Here is a 17,880-nt window from a genome sequence, read left to right as displayed (position 1 = left end):
AGTCTCCTGGCTCCACCCCCAAAGTCCCCAGATATTTCTGGAATTGGACTTGGCAACCCTAATACTCTCTGAACCACTGGATTTTCTGGCTATGAAACAAAAGGGTGTGGGAAGAACATCAAAGAGGCAGCTCCATTTTTGAAGCTAGTGCCCTGACCTGTAGGTATTACACCACAAATTAAAAAGAGCAATACAACACCACACTTTCATCCCTTTGATAGCTCAGCTGGTAGAGCCGAGGACTGTAGGAAGCTATCAAAGTGATCCTTAAGTCGCTGGTTTGATTCCGGCTCAAAGGATGAATATTTTTGGTTCACAGACATTCACAAAACCAAACAGGCCACACTCCTATACAAAGCTGAAATTTGTCAGCTGCTTGTTGAAGTGGCAGAACCCATTAAATGGAGTTCCATGGGTTTTCCTTTTTTAAAAAAATTCAAGCCCCCTGGGGCTTAATTTGGGTTAGGAAGGACTATGAGGTAATGGAAAGGGAGGTTAATTCCCTCTGCCCCTGCACCATTGCCCTGACCTAAACAGTATTGGGAGGCCGTTACTTGCCCCATTGGGGAAAAGTACAGATATTAGTATGGGAAAGTACAGCCCCAAATGGTAGAGCATGCAGTTTCACACAGTGGCCAAATGGTTGCCCTGGAGGGCCTGCAAACAAGGCAAAGAGGTCAAGGCCTTCTCCTGATATTGCATAGCAGCATTGGCCTATTGCCTGCCTCTGGAAGTTTCCCTTTAGTCACCATGGTGTGTAGTCACTGATAGACATCTCCTCCATGAATCTGTCTAAAGTTAAGCCCTCTGCAAGCCATCTACAATTGTGGCCATCACTATATCTACTGGTCAGTGAATCTCAAGTTCACCAGAATGTACTTTCAGAGTTCTAGGAAGCGTGCATAAGATTGTAGGCAAATTCAGTTATTTCTAGTGGACTTTCCTCTACTTCCTAAAATTGCCAGCTGTGCATTAAAACATATTCCAGTCTCTACAGAAGGTCCCCCCCCCCGAACTGAGTTTGTATCTGTACACAAATATCAGGGTCATGTTTGAATATTTTGTATCTCTAATATAAAACCCCCAGTTATAGGCTGCAACACCTACTCCTTAGTATATCCTCACCTTCCCACTGGCTCATAAATACCTGCTCCTTGTATCACCCCTTGTGCTTACCAAACCTGGCCATGATCTTAGGGGTTGGGACTCTAATAACTACAGCTGGCATGGAACCATACACCGGTGCCAACAGATGTTCCCTTATCCTTGCCTCTTCTTGCCTTCAGCCTCTGGGAGACTATCACAGAGACCTTGAACATCTGGTCTCTGAAACACAAAAACACAAAAGAAGAGAATGAAAACAGAAAGCCAGAGGTGGGAGGTAGGGTTGCCAACCTCCAGGTGATGCCTGGAGCTCTCTTGGGAATATAACAGATCTCCAGGAGGCAGAGATCAGTTCACCTGAAGAGAAAGTGGACCTTATGGCATCATGACCCATTGAAGTCCCTCTCCTCCAAAAACCCCATCCTTATCAGGTTACACCCGCCCCCAGATTTCCAGGTGTTTCCCAACCCAGAGCTGGCAACCATAGCGGGAAATGAAAAGTCCTAACAGATCTCAGAATTGCTCTGGATGAAATGGAGGGGGATTGTGGCAGCTGTCACTCTGCTAAATGCAGAGAATGAGCAAAAGGGAAAAAAAATTTAACTCCAAGATCAGAGCGTGGCTTTGCCTTGAAGACCTGGGATTCCCTGGCTGGCTTTCTAGCTTGCATAGGCTTTCCTATCAAACTTTGAGATGACCCTTCATTCCCCATCCCCTTTTTGCACTGTACCTGATGAAGAGCTCTGAGAATGTCAGAAATTTGCTTTGGCATTTTTGTTGCCACAATCAAAAGGCATTAAAAAAAAAGAATTACTCTGGATCAGGGATGGCCAAACTGCAGCCCAGGAGCCACATGTGGCTTTTTCACACTTATTGTGTGGCTCTCGAAGCCCCCATCGCCCTGTTGACTGGCTGGAGAAGGCGTTTCTTTCTTTAAATCACTTCTCCAAGCCAAGCCAGCTGGCAGCTTGTAGAATACATTTAAAATTAGAGTTGCTTTCTTTCCATCTCTCCCTCCCCCATCTATTTGCCTTCATTCCGTCCTTCCTGTCTTCTGGCTTTCAAACATTTGGCATTCATGTCTTGCAGCTCTCAAACATCTGACATTTATTCTATATGGCTCTTATGTTAAGCAAGTTTGGCCACCCCTGCTCTGGATGAACCTTATTACAATTGTACTTTAGAAAAAGCAATTCCCGTGTCAGATCAACTGGGAAGCATTTAGAAGAGCATAGCTTGGCATTCTGAACTAATTCAAGTTCTAGTGAACTAATTTTTGATTGGTATATGTATGCATGGTTTCAAACTTGTATAGCTTGTTGCTAGATCTTCTTTTGTTAGCTGTCTTGACCTCAAGAGAAGTGAGTTAGAAATAGCCTAAATCAATCAATCAATCAATCAGAATGTTATACCACCCAGATCCAGACTATACCACTGTGTATAATTCATACTACCTGTTGCCGCAAGTAGGTTCCTACTAGGTAATTTTTGCATTTCATTTAATGTGTCACGTTAATATTTATGCTTTGCTTCACCTCTGGTTACATCCAGATTTATACAAGCTAAACATTATGGAACTGTCTATTGAATGTTGTATCCTGTTGCTTGCATTGATTTAATTTTCGTGATTCACCTCGAGTCTCAATCAGGACGGCGGGCTATAAATGAATATTTTTACTACCATACAGAAGCAAATCCATCCATCTCCCATGGAGCCATTGTCCAATGGAGAAACTTTATTCTGTGGAGTGCTAGGAGAGGGGTAGAATCCACTCCACGATTTGCTCAATTCCATCACCCCTCTGGGGTCATCAGCCCTTCCATTTTAGCCCCTAGTTCCCCGCCCCCGACTATTTGTTGTTGTGAATTCCAGAGAGACAACATGTTCATTGTCTACAGCAATATCTTAAAGAAGACCAGATCTATGATGATGTAGTAGGCTGTGGCCCATGAAAGCTTACGCTTTAATACATCTGCTAGTCTTGAAGACTCAGATTTGTGTTTTGTAGTTTGTTTCAGTCAAGGCGGAGCTGTGGATGAATGCATTAAACTTCTGCTTGGCATGCAGCTGTTCAAAGTATAAGAAAACTGCCAGGGAAAGTAATTGGGCAACCCAATTATTAGACATGCTGCGAGTTTATGTGCCTCCCTCCTGTACCGTCCCGTCATCCTGCCCTGCCCTGTATACAGACATCCTGATTATCAGTCTGAAGGCTGGCCAAACACCACAACAGAATTAGCATTTGTACAACTCCTGGGAATCCTATCTCTAGGCTGTTGCCTACGTGGGCTGTTTGAATAACTGACTATGACCCTTGTTTTTGGTTTGTTTTGTTTTTAAGGGTGTCTGGTTTTCTGGCTACAGTGTTACACTGGGGCAAAACATGGTGGTCCTTCATCCCACCTGGATCCTGTGTCTATTTCTGTAGTACTGTTGTTACTGTGGTTGCCATCTTTGGTTTCAAAGCAGGCAACTGACAGCAGTTGGTTCAGAGGACAGTGGCTCCATGGTTGAATTCCCTGCTTTGCAAGCAGAACACTGCAGGTTCAGTCCCCCGCATCTTCAGCTAAAAGGATCGCAGGTGCTGGCAGAAATTTTCTTCTTTGCAGAAACACTGCCAGTCACACACAGCAGTTTATGTTTATATCAAGTGTGGCTTAAATTGTTTTTGCTTTTTAAAACACTCCCCATGTCTACAGTGTCCATGCCAAACATATGAGGGCTAGATTTACTTTCAGTGGCAAACTGATTCTGTTTATGGCAGTTCACACGTATTCATACATCATGTGAAGACTGCAGAGTCAAGTGCAGACTTGGACATGTGAATGAGGCATCTCCAACTGAATTGCCTTTGGAAGAATTCATATATTACCCAGCATAAGTTATGGAGATGGTTCACACATTCAGCTGAAAGTCATGAGTGAGCAGGGGATTTCCCTACACGTGTGAACCAGCCCTTAGTAGAAATGCTTCCAGCTCAGCATTTTTTTTAAAAAGCAACTTAGTTTTTATAAGCTACAGACACATTATCTTTTGCTATTTGGATGCAATGAGGACAGCAAAACGACTATATCGAAAGAAGAAGGGGGGAAAAACACCCTGCATAAGCTTAAAATTCTGTCTATTATGATGTAGATTTAAAAAAAAAATGGAGGAAGGAGCCAAATTATCTAAATTGTTAGATCATGCAATTAAAATTATGGATGACAACAGACTGAAAAGTGTGTGAAGTGCCTGAGTCCATATTACTGGCTACTGATGAAAATAGGATAGTGATATTAATGTTTACAATTGCTTTTTTGCTTATCTGGAAAACTCCAGAAATACATCTTTTTCAGATACTAGCAGCATTCTTTTGTTGTAAAAATTAATAAAAAATTAATCTGAAAATGCCTGTTTTGTTTATTCCGTGAAACATTACTGTTTTAAGTACACAAAAAACACATGAAGCTGGTTTATACTGAATCAGACCGTAAGTCCCCAGGGTCAGTCTTGTCTTCTCAGACTGGCATCGGCTCTCCAGGGTCTCAGGCAGGGGTCTTTCCCACCACCCACTACCTGACCCTTTTAACTGGAGATGCCAGAGATTGAACCTGGGACTTTCTGCATGCCAAGCATATGCTCTACTATTGAGCCATGGCGCCTTCCCAAGGCACCATAAATCTATGATTTTTCAAAGTGAGTGCACATTATCTTTCTGACCTGGATAGCCCAGGCTAGCCTGATCTTGTTACATCTTGGAAGCTAAGCAGGGTTGACCCTGGTTAGTACTAGGGTTGCCAGGTTTGGGTGGGAAAACACTTGGAAACTTTGGGGTGGATCTGGGTGGAGTTTGGGGAGGGGCTGCTACGGGAGGTGGTGGCGGCCACAAGCATAGCCACCTTCAAGAGGGGGTTAGATAAAAATATGGAGCACAGGTCCATCAGTGGCTATTAGCCACAGTGTGTGTGTATATATATATAAAAAAAAAATTTGGCCACTGTGTGACACAGAGTGTTGGACTGAATGGGCCATTGGCCTGATCCAACATGGCTTCTCTTATGTTCTTACCCTTCAAAGCAGCCATTTTCTCTAGGCGAGCTGATCTCTGCCAGCTGAAGATCAGTTGTAAAAGCGGGAGATCTCTAGGCCCCACCTGGAGGCTGGCAACCCGTTAGTACTTGGAAGGGAGACCACCAGGGAAGTAGAAGGTCGCAATGCAGAGGCAGATAATGGCAAAGCACCTCTGACCTTCTCTTGCCTTGAAAACCCTATGGGGTCACCATAAATCAACTGCGACAAGATTATACTTTCCACCACCTCACTATCTTGAAAGATATCATGAATGTTATCATTGCCAGTTAATAACAATGGTGCAAGTATTGTCCAGAATGTTCCCTCAAATGTCTTGTGGCACAACAAGGACTAGATCAGGGGTGGCCAGACTGTAGCTTGTGAGCCACATGTGGCTCTTTCAGACATATTGCGAGGCTCTCAAAGCCCCCACCACCCCATTGGCTAGCTTGGAGAAGTCATTTGTCTCTTTAAATAATTTCTTCAAGCCAAGCCAGCCACCAGCTTAAAGAATGCATTTAAAGTTGCTTTCTTTCCACCTCTCTCTCCACCTTCCTCTCTCATGTTCATGTCTTGTCGCTCTCAAACATCTGACGCTTATTCTATGTGGCTGTTATGTTAAGCAAATTCAGCCACCCTGGACTAGATCCTTCAGACAAAACCCCATCATAAAAGTCTTCACAGAACACCTTGGGTCTGTGAGCACCCAGCACCATCTAATGACCACAGTGTAGAACTGCAAACACAAAAGCTTTCTCTCTATCACGGCTAAGCCATTACTTGGGGCAGAGCTTCAAGTAGGTTTGACATATATCAATGTTTCACTTGAACAGTACTGTAACCGACAGAAAAGGTGCTCACAATTTGGAAACAATTTGGTAAGGGGAAGATAAGGCAGTTGAGAAATTCTGCTACAGAAGCCCTTTTAAAGATTTTCAGAAGCCCCATGTTGAATTTTTAGAGCCCCCCCTTCGCACCCCATTAACGTCATAGTTTTCTTCACATTGCAGCCCCGTGGCACAGAGTGGTAAAGCTGCAGTACTGAGGTCTGAACTCTGCTCACGACCTGAGTTCGATTCCGGCAGAAGCTGGATTCAGGTAGCCAGCTGAAGGTTGACTCAGCCTTCCATCCTTCCGAGGTTGATAAAATGAGTACCCAGCTTGCTGGAGGGAAAGTGTAGATGACTGGGGAAGGCGATGGCAAACCACTCCATAAAAAAGTCTGCCGTGAAAACGTTGTGATGCGACGTCACCCCAGAGTCGGAAACGACTGGTGCTTGCACAGGGGACCTTTCCTTTTCCTTTCTTCACATTGAAATATATTTTAATCCAGATTTGACAACAGAATCAAATATAGCACTGTATCAAGATTTCTCAAATTCACTCGTCCAACATTTCCTGCAAAGAGTCTCCATTCATAGTTTAGTGGTTTGGGGATCTAAATTTAGAGCAATTTTAAAAGCTAGCAAAACATAAGGAATTATAAGTACCCCTTCTTGCCAATTACTGGAATAATAATTCCTTTGCCCTCACCCATCCGTTTTTCCATCCCAGTTCTCAGCCGAGGCCCCAGATCAGGAGCCTGCGACCACTGACAATTAAAGAGGCACTCTACGACAAAATGTTTGTCAAAATTTAGAATAACAAAGAACCAGTATAAGGAAGTCCGCTTGTATAACATGAAAATGTACAACTTCAACATGACTGATCACTGGCGTGTGGATTAATAATAATCCATAAAGTTTCTGCAACCCAAACATTGGCTGTTGAGAGCCCTTTATGCAGCCCACACATGGCCTCACAACAAAATAAATATCCACAGGAGCACACTGTGTGATTGTATTTGTGCATTGGTATTAATCTAAGCATGGTTCACAGATTACTGGCAAGTGGCAGTTCACCTCTATTATTTCTCTTTCTACATAGCATCTCCGAGAAGCCCCTTTAGTCCCATTAAAATTTTCTGCCTGCCTTTCCCTTCACATATGCATACCCTCCAATACATTTTAAGCAGAAGATTTCATTTTCTTTTTAAAAGAGCCACGTTTGGTTAACCCGGCCCCCCCGCCGCCCTTTCTCTATGCGGCCACCGAGGAGGCCTGGTCCTCAGCAGCCACCAGAGGGCTCTGGGTAGCGCTGGGGGAAGCGCAAGCGGCTCTTTCCTTCTTCTCTTGGCTCTGTGTTTCCTGCGCTCGGGGCAGCGGCGGGCTTTGAGCTTCCTGGGTGACGCGGATGCAGCTCCAGCTGCAGAGAGAGAACCGAGCCAGATCAGCTACTGCCAGCCCCGGTGGGATCCATGCCAGCCTGGGCAGACTTCTCCTGCAGACGCTGCGGCCCTCCCTCTCTCTGGCTCGCCAAGGTGGGAAGCGGCCCGACACATTCCCCGGGAAGACGAACGCACATCGCTGAGGCACGCTCAGATTGGGCTGCCAGGAGGTGGGGCGGGGAAGAGAGGGGTGGGGTTGCCATCCATCCTCCGACCGTGTTTGGTCCCTGCCCATCTTAGATGCGATGGCAATAAGGACGCTGGTTCGGAGGACACACTTTAACACAAATTAGTTGTTCCTCGATATTCTTCTACTCGGGATGGGAAAGTGATAGCTTTCCATCCCCTCCCCCCTCCTTTTTTTTCTTTCCTCAGTGCATGTTTATGAATGAAAACTGGATTCAAATCTGCATTCGTGGTTGTGGCTACAACCCCAAGGAGTGGCGTTTACTCTGGATGCAATGGCGTGGGACCATAAGGGAACGATCTTATGAGGTTATGTCTTAATCTTTTAAGTACCCCCACAGGAATGTATCCCCCCCCCCCTTACACCTAAGATCACTAACAGAGCGTGCACTCTGCCCATATCCATTATTTTATTCATTTCTGCACGACGTTTCTCTGGCACCTTAAGTGCTTACAGTTAAAATGACATAGCAATATAATAAACAAGCCATTGAACATAAACACCATAAAAAACGATCTATAAAACCAAAACAGACCATTTAAAAAGATGGTGAGATAAAACCTCAAGATGTGTTTCAGCTTGGCACCTGAACACACAAAGCTGCCTGATACTGAATCAGACCCTTGGTAAGGGCTTTTTTTGAGCAGGAACCCAGTTCTGGCTAGCTTGGTGTCAGTGGGTGTGGCCTAGTATGCAAATGAGTTCTTGCTGGGATTTTTCTACAGAAAAGCCCTGTGTGAAACAATGGTGACACCAGGGGTGTGTGGCCTAATATGCAAATGAGTTCTTGCTGGGCGTTTTCTACCCACCCACCCACCCCCCGCCCATGGTCCATCAAGGTCAGTATTATCTACTCAAGACTGGCGGCTGCTCTCTGGGGTCACATCAGGCGAAGGTCTTTCACATCACTTCCTACCTGATCCTTTTAAATGGAGATGCCAGGAATTGAACCTGGGACATTTTGCATGCCAAGCAGATGCTCTACCAGTGAGTCACAGCCCCTCCACCCAAGAGAAATTAAAGTAGGCATCAGCGAGGGTGTTCCAGAGGTGAAGTGCCCTGACTCTAGTCACTGTCCAACTCACCTCTGAAGGTTTAGGAATGAAAACTGGGCTGTTACCTGCATTCATGATTGTGACTATTAACCCCAAGGAGTGGCATCTGCTCAGAATGAAATGGCACAGACCAGTTAGCCAGTTTTCATTCATAAACATGCAGAGAGCAGGCTTTGAGAGGCAAATTTTAACTGGCAAGATGGACTGTATAGGAGATGGTCCTTGGTACTAGGCTGTTTAGGGCCTTAAGGCTGTCATTTTGAAGGGCATTCAGGAACAGATGGGTAATCAGTGCAGATCTTTCAGCAGAGGAGACTGCTGAATATTCTGCCATTTGTTCTTTAGTAGTCTGTTTCTGTTGATTTAAAAGCCGAGATATATATTCTAAAGTTGATAGGGCAGTGAGGGCTCTAAGAGCTACACAATAAGTGTGAAAGAGCCACATGTTGCTCCCAAGCCACAGTTTGACTATCCTGTTGTATTCTCTCTCTCTGGCATCTGTCAGAGGTTTCTTAAAGAATTCAAATGTCATCAAGCAGGTTAACAAGAAAGTGGAGAAGGGCAAGCCAGTAGAAACTGTATGCTTGGACTGCCCAAAGGCTGTTGACAAGCTCTTGTGTTAAGCAGTCATGGGATAAATAGATGAGTCCTCTTAGGGATTAAAAGTTGGTTAAATAGTAGAAAGCAGGGAGTAGGAATAAATGCAATAGTGTGTGATTTTTGAATGATGCTTTTTCAGAAAAGGAAATATTTGGTTGTGAGTGGAAAAGTTAAGGAAATATTGTTACATATTAATCAGATTGTATGGTATTGTTTCTCCTTGTAAACTGCCTCAAATAGGATTCTGAAGAGGTGGCATAAAAATCCTAAATAAAGAAATAGATCTGGAAAATTCAGTGTTTAGTTTTCATTTTATTCTAAAGCTTCTAAACCCTGCAAGATCCATTTTATTTTAAAATTTGGGATTCGGAAAATATAAATTTCATTATTATTTTTTTTTGCAACATAATTATTTTCAGCTTTTGATTGCCAGAGATTTAGGAGCAACTGAATAGATGGGTCGCTTGTTTTTTTAGAGGCCAGAGACCTCCAAGGAGGCTGTTGTGCTTCAGCCAAAAGTAGGACCGCCTGCCTGAGGCCTTTACTGGAACACCATGCAGGAGAATTATGAGACACTCATCTCTCTGGGTAAGCATATAGCTCTTCACCGAAGACCTGTTGGGCCATGAGAATGTCTCTGCTGGGTCATACCAAAGGACCACGTAATCTATTACTTCGTTGTGATCAGTAAGAGACTCAAGCAGGGCATGAAGGCAACAGCCTTTCCAAAGTATCCGTCCCCAGAGCCTGATATTTCTAAGATTTGCTGTCTGTGAGCATGAATTTTCCATATAGCTTTCAAGGCATATAGTTCTGATTGACCCATCTGCCATGTATTTGTCTCTATTGGTTCTTGGGAGATCTGTGGAACATATCACACTCATGTGAATGTGGGCCACTGTTAGACAAGTGGTAACTTATCGTCAGGACTTTTTTGAGCAGGAACACACAGGAACGCAGTTCCAACTGGCTTGGCATCAGAGGGTATGGCCTAATATGCAAATGAGTTTCTGCTGGGCTTTTTCTACCAAAAAAAGCTCTGTTTATCTTAATGTTCATGTAACTGCTTGGTAAGCTGTATTAAACTCTCAAAGAATAAGAAGAATCATATTGCTCCCCTGGATCAGATACCGAACTGTGGTAGGATTTCCCTCACCCCTTGATAGGCCAATACAGATGAATAATTCTATACAGATGGTGGTATAATTACCACTGTGTAAGTGTCATCTCAATTATAGTTTTTTCCACAGTGTAACTATCAAGAGGAAAAAACAGTTGATCTTTCATTGTTTACTTGAAATCTGGGAATCAAAGCCTGTGAACTGAAAGGAGGGAATTACAAACCATTAAAGGGGGCTGGCCTCCAATTTCTAAGTGCCCCTCCTGAACACAGCAAAAGAAACATGTTCAAATTATCATAGTGCCTGCTGCCATTGAGGGTCACTCTGTTCTTACCTACACAGAAATATCACAGACTTGGTTACCAGAATTCCCTCTAAGCCGAGTTAGTGTGAGCCAGCTCACAGTTTTTAAGCCTCCGGCTCACACATTTTTCAAAGATTTCAGGTTTTCACGGCTGGCATCATCATTAGGGTTTGTAGAATCTTTCGGGCTCAAGTGCCGTGTTTTACTGGAGAAAGTTTTTCTTCCAGACGTTTCGTTCTCCGCAGCTGAGAACGAAACGTCTGGAAGAAAAACTTTCTCCAGTAGAACACGGCACTTGAGCCCAAACCCTAATCACACATTTCTGTCTTAGCTCAGGAAAAATGCAAACTAATTGATGCAGTAGCTCATAGCTTTAGTGCCAGTAGCTCACAAAGGAGAGTTTTTGCTCACAAGACTTCACAGCTTAGAGGGAGTATTGTTGGTAACCTTCTTTTATCTTAGCCCTGAGCCAGACCACTGGTCTGTTTAGCTCAGAATAAGCTATTTTGACCAGCAGCAATTTCCCAGAATCTCAAACAGAGATGAGTACTTCCTATCCTTTGAGCTCATAATGCCAGAGGTTGAACACAGGACCTTTCGGCATGTGCTCTGCCATGGAGCCACAGCCTCTCTGTGCTGAGGCTAGCTAGTTTATCTTTTACATTTGCAGTGCAATCAATTGCAGGACTGCATCTGACGTGTCTGGGATTCCAAGCACAGTTTCCCAACTCATGATCCCAAGTGCTATCCTACCTATGGGCCTCAACACAGCAGTGGAACTTGGCATAACATGGTTGTCCTTAAAAGTGGGGAAATGTACACAGTCCTCGTAGAAAGTTAGCAGTGGGGTCAGCACAGCCAGCCAACTCATCTGATCTCCTGATGGGATTCTCTCCTTTTTCTTGTTAGCAGAAGAGATGGCGATTAGCCTGCCTCGGATCACTGCGCTGGCAGAGTCCCACCGGAGAGGGCTGACATCAGGTAAACTGAGCATGCTTGGCACAAGAGCTCAAAACTGCTGACCTTCTGCATCATGTTAATCCTATTTGTGCAAAAAAAAAAAAAAAGAGCTTTGCATGAACTTTGCCAACCGACCATTCCCAAAGAACATACAAAATTGTCTGAACTGGAGTCAGACCCAATCCAACTCAATTCATTCAGACTAAAAGCTCCTTTGAACAAGACTGTGGGACAGGCTGGACACAGGAAGGACGGGTGTGGCTTGAATTCCAGCAGCAGCCCATTCCAGAGCTCTTAGGCTATCACTGAGAAAGCTCTGCTGTTGGAAGGGGTAGAAAAGAGAAGTTAGTATAATGAATGGAACAGGTACACAGTCTCGTACAGGGAGAGGTGAGCCTCAGGTATGTAGGTCTGGTCTCTGTAAGGCTTTAAAGATTAAAATCAGCACCTTAAACCCCAAAACATAGTAGTAGCCACTAGCCAGTATAGTTGTTCTAACACCACTGTTACATGGTGAAAACAACTTTCCTTAAGAGAGAGGCTGCTGCATTCCAAACCAATGGGTGTTTTCCAAGTTGTCTTCAAGGGCAGCCCCATCCAAAGTACATTGCAGTAATCTAGCTGCAAGGTTATAGTAGCATAGATCAGCATGGCTAGGTTGGCTGAATCTAAACAGGGGGGTTGACACTTTATGAAACAGGCATAACTGAAAGAAGCCTCACTTGCCAGGAGGACCTAACTGCCACTCCATTGGCAGAATCATGTCCACTTCCTCTTCCTGTTCTAGAGGAGTTATGTTTATATAAGTGATACGTTTCAGGCTAAAAGGTGTTCAGAGAATGATTGAACATGTCCAGGGGAACACCACGGTTGACGAAGAGAATAATAGGGAGTGAAGCCCTTCCTTTTTATCTCATCTGCAGGATTTCCACTTTCTAAGCCTGACCTGCTCTCTTGGATGGACCGAGGGGAGGATTTGTGGGTCCCAGACCTTCAGGAGTCTGAAGGCAGGGAGATACTGAAGGAGGCCAGCCCAGGTGAGGAACCCATTCATCAAAACAGAGCTGCACCTCAGGACTGGGAAGGAGCTTTCCTGAAGCGGGTTGGCTACAGATTCTATTTGGGAAGAGCTGAATGGAGATGCAGTTCAGGAAACACCATACTTGAGTCTCCAGAAGTCCTAAGGATGGTTAGCATCCCTGTGTTCACCATGGAATAACTGCTGCAGCCAGGGGTGACTTGCAAATATGAATTAGCTGAGGCAGATCAGTACCCTCCGCATACGTGCACACACACACACACGGTTTTCCTGCCTCTGCACAGACAGTGCTTTTCAGTGGAGAAAGTTGGGTCATGGTGCAGTACAGGATAAGCAGACATCCATCATTTCCAGCATCAACATAAGAGACGCCATGTTGGATCAGGCCAGTGGCCCATCCAGTCCAACACTCTGTGTCACACAGTGGTAAAAAAACCCCCAAACAACCCCCAAAACAGGTGCCATCAGGAGGTCCACCAATGGGATCAGAAACTTGAAGCCCTCCAACTACTGCCCCTCCAAGCACCAAGAATAAAGAGCATCACTTGCTCCAGACAGAGTTCCATCTATAGCCACTGATGGACCTCTGCTCCGTATGTTTATCCAATCCCCTCTTGAAGCCATCTATACATATAGCTGCCACCACTCCTTTGGCAGTGAATTCCATGTGTTAATCACCTTTTGGGTGAAGAAGTACTTCCATTTATCCATTCTAACCCAATTCTTAAAACAGTCGGCCACTGACATATGGAGATCTCACATATGGGGATCTCACACATAGCTCTCTGATGTCTAGTACAGGGGTCCCCAACCTTTTTGAGTCTGTGAGCACATTTGGAATCCTGACATGGCAGGGTGTGCGCAGCAACTAAAAGGCTCCCACAAAATGGCTGCCTCAGCCACAAAATGATTGTGACAGCTCAACTTCAGTACAGGGTAGATATGCTGTGGTGGCAGCTGCTGCCAAAGTAACATTTTTTAAAATCTGCACAGCCAATCAGAAGACTTGTTGGCAAAAAGCGCTTCCTGGCCCCACCCACTTCCTATAACACTTGGCAAGCACCAAAAAAAAGTGTTGGCGGGCAGCATGATTGGGACCCCTGAACAAGGCCATTTTTATCCCACATTAGCCCCAAGGAGCTTAGAGCAGCATATGTGGTTCTCCTTTTCCTGGTATATCCTCACAACATCTCTGTGATGTAAGTTGGGCTGAGTGTGTCTGGTCCAAAGTCAACAGTAAGCTGCATGTTAGAGTAGGAATTTGAATCCAGGTCTCCCAGAACCTAGTCCAGGGGTGGCCAAACTGTGGCTCGGGAGCCACATGTGGCTCTTTCACACATATTGTGTGACTGTCGAAGCCCCCACCACCCATCAGCCAGCTTAGGAGAAGGCATTTGTCTCTTTAAATCACTTATCCAAGCTAACCAAGCTGGCAACATGGAGAATGCATTTAAAGTTGCTTTCTTTCCACCTCTCTATCCCCTCATCTATCTTCCTTCTTTCCTTCCATCTCTCAAACATCTGACATTCATGTCTTATGACTCCCAAGCATCTGACCTTTATTCTATGTGGCTCTTATGTTAATCAAGTTTGGCCACCCCTGACCTAGTCCAACACTCTGATCACTACACCACACTGGCATTCACTGGCTCTGGTATTCAGAAGTATACTGCAGCTTCATCTCAGTGTCCTACATGGCTACATGAATAGTCACTATCCTCTGTTGGACCTGTCCTGGGTCTCACCCACTTTTATGACTTTATCTCCTCAGGTGATGATCTGAGGAGAAAGAATGAGGGGGATCTTCCTCATCCAGAGGCTCCCAGCAAGACAGAGTTAAGAGCAAAGAGTTCTCTAGAGGGGAATCCAGTTGATGGAGACAGCCAGCCAGAAGAGAGGCTAGGAACCTCAACAGCTGAAAGGAAAGGAGAGCAGATGAAACCGCACCTTCTGACAGGGGGCATCTCCAAACCCCTGTTGCCTCATGGGAAACCACCAGGGGGTGAGAGAGGACACCAGTGTTCAGACTGTGGCAAAAGCTTCAGCCAGAAGTCCAACCTCCTGAGGCACCAGAGGCTCCACTTGGACGAGAGACCCCACAAGTGCGACGAGTGTGAGAAGAGCTTCTCGGAGGCCAAGGCTCTAGCCAAACACCGCAAATGCCATGTGGGCGACAAGCCCTACAAGTGTGAGGACTGTGGAAAAAGCTTCAGCTGGACCTCCCACCTGGAAAGACACCGGAGGATCCACACGGGTGAGAAACCCTACAAGTGCAAGGAGTGTGGGAAAGCATTCAGTGTCGGGTCGCACCTGGAGAGGCACCGGAGAATCCACACGGGAGAGAAGCCCTATCAGTGCAAAGAGTGTGGGAAGAGCTTCACCGTCAGCTCCACCCTGGTCCAGCACCAGAGGACTCATGCGAACGACAAGCCCTATCAGTGCCAGGAGTGTGGGAAGGGCTTCAACGTCAGCGCTAACCTTGTGGCTCACCAGAGGAAACATCAGGGCCAGAAGCCATACGAGTGCCCAGACTGCGGGAAGAGCTTCAGCTTCACTTCCCACCTGGAGAGACACCAGAGAATCCACACAGGAGAGAGGCCCTATCAGTGCACGGACTGTGGGAAAAGCTTCAGCCGCAGCTCCCACCTCTACAGGCACCAGAGAATCCACACAGGGGAGAAGCCACGCCAGTGCATAGACTGCGGGAAGAACTTCTACCTCAGCGTAGCGACCCTCCACCACCTCCAGACTTCCCCAAATGGGGGCAGGGACCCCACAAAGTGTGCAGAATGTAGCCGCAAACGGGCTGTCCCTGAGCCCCCGCTTCCCCCCTCCCCCCCGGTTTGCAGCGAGAAACCATACAAGTGCCCTGACTGCGGGAAAAGTTTTGGTCAGAGTTCGTCGCTGGTTAAACATCAGAGAATCCACACAGGGGAAAGGCCTTATCAGTGCCCAGAGTGCGGGAAGAAGTTTAGCTGGTGCTCTGCTCTCATCAAGCACAAGAGAATCCACACGGGAGAGAAGCCATACCGGTGTGAAGAGTGTGGCAAAGCCTTCAGTGTCAGTTCCCACCTGGAGAGGCACCAGCGTGTGCACTCTCCTGACAGGCCGCACAAGTGTGCCGAATGTGGGAAAACTTACAGAGAACTGGCCTCGTTGGTTAAGCACCAGAAGTCCCACGCAGCTGAGAGCAAGCGCTTTCGGTGTTCCGATTGTGGCAAAAGCTTCAGTTGGACTTCCCACTTGGAAAGGCACCGGAGAATCCACACAGGGGAGAAGCCTTACGAGTGCGGGGACTGTGGGAAAAGCTTCAGCGTCAGCTCCCACTTGGACAGGCACCGGAGGATCCACACCGGGGAGAAGCCTTACCGCTGCAACGAGTGCGGGAAAAGCTTCAGCGTCAGCTCCACCCTCCTCCAGCACCAGAGGACCCACTCCAGTGGGAAGCCTCACAAGTGCAAGGAATGCGGGAAGCGGTTTGTGGCCAGCGCTCAGCTGCTCACGCACCAGCGGACCCACCGGGGCGAGAAGCCCTACGACTGCACCGTCTGTGGCAAGAGTTTTGGCTTCATCTCTCACCTGGAGAGGCATCAGCGAGTCCACACAGGCGAGAAGCCTTACCAGTGCCCTGAGTGTGGGAAGTGCTTCAGCCGCAGCTCCCACCGGAATCGTCACCAGCGCACTCATTTGGCTGACCGGCCCTTGAAAGGAGGGGCGCGGGGAGGAACTGAGGTGGGGAAAGGCTTCTCCTCATCCTCTAGTGCTAAGCCCCCCAAGGAGCCACTGCCCGCCCTTCCTGAACCTCCGCTCTCCCTCATGCCGCCCTGGTGGAGCGAGGGGGACAGGAACTGCAACACCCCAGTCGCTGCCGCATGGCCTGAGGTCCCGACTCCCTTCCAAGGCCCCATCCCTAGTGCTGCCCCAGCTGGGGGGCTGCGGGGGTGGGGCATGAAGGGGTTCTTGCCTCCAGATCCGTGGAGACTGGGGGAAAGCAGCTCCAGCTGGGCCTCGGCTCTCACCCAAGAGGGCTGGGCGCAGCCTCCCTCCACATCTTGAGTGGGTGCCTAAGCTTGACTTCCAGAGATATTTGTTCGGGAGAAGCCGTCATTGTCCTTTTGCTCTCTTTATGGTGTCCAGAATGAGGCAGCTTTTAAGAAAACCACGTCCTGCTGGGGTCAGGGGTGGAATTCTAGCAGGAGCTCCTTTGCATATCAGGCCGCACCCCCTGATGTAGCCAATCCTCCAAGAGCTTACAAAAAAAGAGCCTTGTAAGCTCTTGGAGGATTGGCTACATCAGGGTGCGTGGCATAATATGCAAAGGAACTCCTGCTAGAATTCCACCTCTGGCTGAGATGGTGGTACTATTTTAGGACTCTGAAGTGGGGTTGGTGGGACAGGCATTATCATATTGAAATATTCCTTCCCACAAACACTGTTTTCCCCAGCACACCTCTAGCATGTTGAGAAGAAGGGCATGTTAAGCATCTTTCCTTCAGAGGTGTTAGATTTCTATGGAAGGGAGGCATTCAGGGAAGTATCGACTCCTCCCCCCCACACATTCTGAGGTGCTACAGTCCCAGGTGGGTGTTTCCTCTGAAATGTCAAACTTGGTTCTTAATTCGGAATATTGGGAACAGGCTGAGAGAGCATCCAGCTGAACAACTGGAGAGTGAAGCCATAGGAGAAGTGAATCCAGGAATCCTAAATCCAACTTCAAATTGCCAGATCTGTGAGTCATGTCAGGCTTTATCAGAAAAGCTCCAGCCCGGCTGCCAAAGCCCTTCAGTTATTTGAACATTCTTCTTCTGTCCAATCCTACCTCACAACATATTCTTTAAGACCCCAGCTGAGTAGTCTAGTTAGGCTTTTCAGCCAAATAAAATGGCATGGTAACATGAGAAGCTCCCTGGGTCAGTCCCCTCTCTTCCATTCTGAAAGGCATTGTTGTCCTCCCCACTCCAAATTTTATCCTGGTTTTAGTAACTTTGCCAGCTGAGCAGGGGAAAACCCAACCCGCTCTCATGCTTTGAATAGCTGCTGGTTCCAAAGATGTTAACAGGTGGCGCTTTTTACAGTATGGCAGTAAACAGGCCTCAGATTCAGCAGGAGCTCACAGGAGCACAGCTCCTGAACCTTTCTGAGGGTTCCCCCTCTTCCTCCTCACCCACCTTGTCCATTGAATAGTAGGTG

At 46.6% G+C, this 17,880-nt stretch overlaps 1 protein-coding gene and 1 non-coding gene across 3 annotated transcripts; both read left to right on the top strand.

Moving 5' to 3' along the window:
• Positions 1-211: 211 nt before the first annotated feature.
• Positions 212-299, top strand: TRNAY-GUA (transfer RNA tyrosine (anticodon GUA)). Its single transcript is given in 2 exon segments — positions 212-248; positions 264-299. It is a non-coding gene; the product is annotated as a tRNA-Tyr (tRNA).
• A 7,073-nt stretch (positions 300-7,372) lies between these two features.
• Positions 7,373-17,555, top strand: LOC132572321 (zinc finger protein 345-like). Of its 2 annotated transcripts, none has more exons than XM_060239231.1 (6): positions 7,373-7,517; positions 7,800-7,919; positions 9,743-9,854; positions 11,604-11,672; positions 12,575-12,688; positions 14,462-17,555. In XM_060239231.1, the coding sequence occupies exons 3-6, from the start codon at positions 9,821-9,823 to the stop codon at positions 16,744-16,746; spliced, it is 2,502 nt and encodes an 833-aa protein (XP_060095214.1). In that variant the 5' UTR covers positions 7,373-7,517; positions 7,800-7,919; positions 9,743-9,820; the 3' UTR covers positions 16,747-17,555. The 2 variants fall into 2 exon arrangements, with proteins under 2 accessions (XP_060095214.1, XP_060095213.1); XM_060239230.1 differs by having other exon boundaries at positions 11,601-11,672.
• The last annotated feature ends 325 nt before the right edge of the window (positions 17,556-17,880 follow it).

Source organism: Heteronotia binoei, chromosome 5, assembly GCF_032191835.1.
Source record: "Heteronotia binoei isolate CCM8104 ecotype False Entrance Well chromosome 5, APGP_CSIRO_Hbin_v1, whole genome shotgun sequence".
Lineage (NCBI taxonomy): Eukaryota > Metazoa > Chordata > Lepidosauria > Squamata > Gekkonidae > Heteronotia > Heteronotia binoei.
Note: the sequence above shows the minus strand (reverse complement) of the source record. Positions and strands in the feature narration are given on the sequence as shown.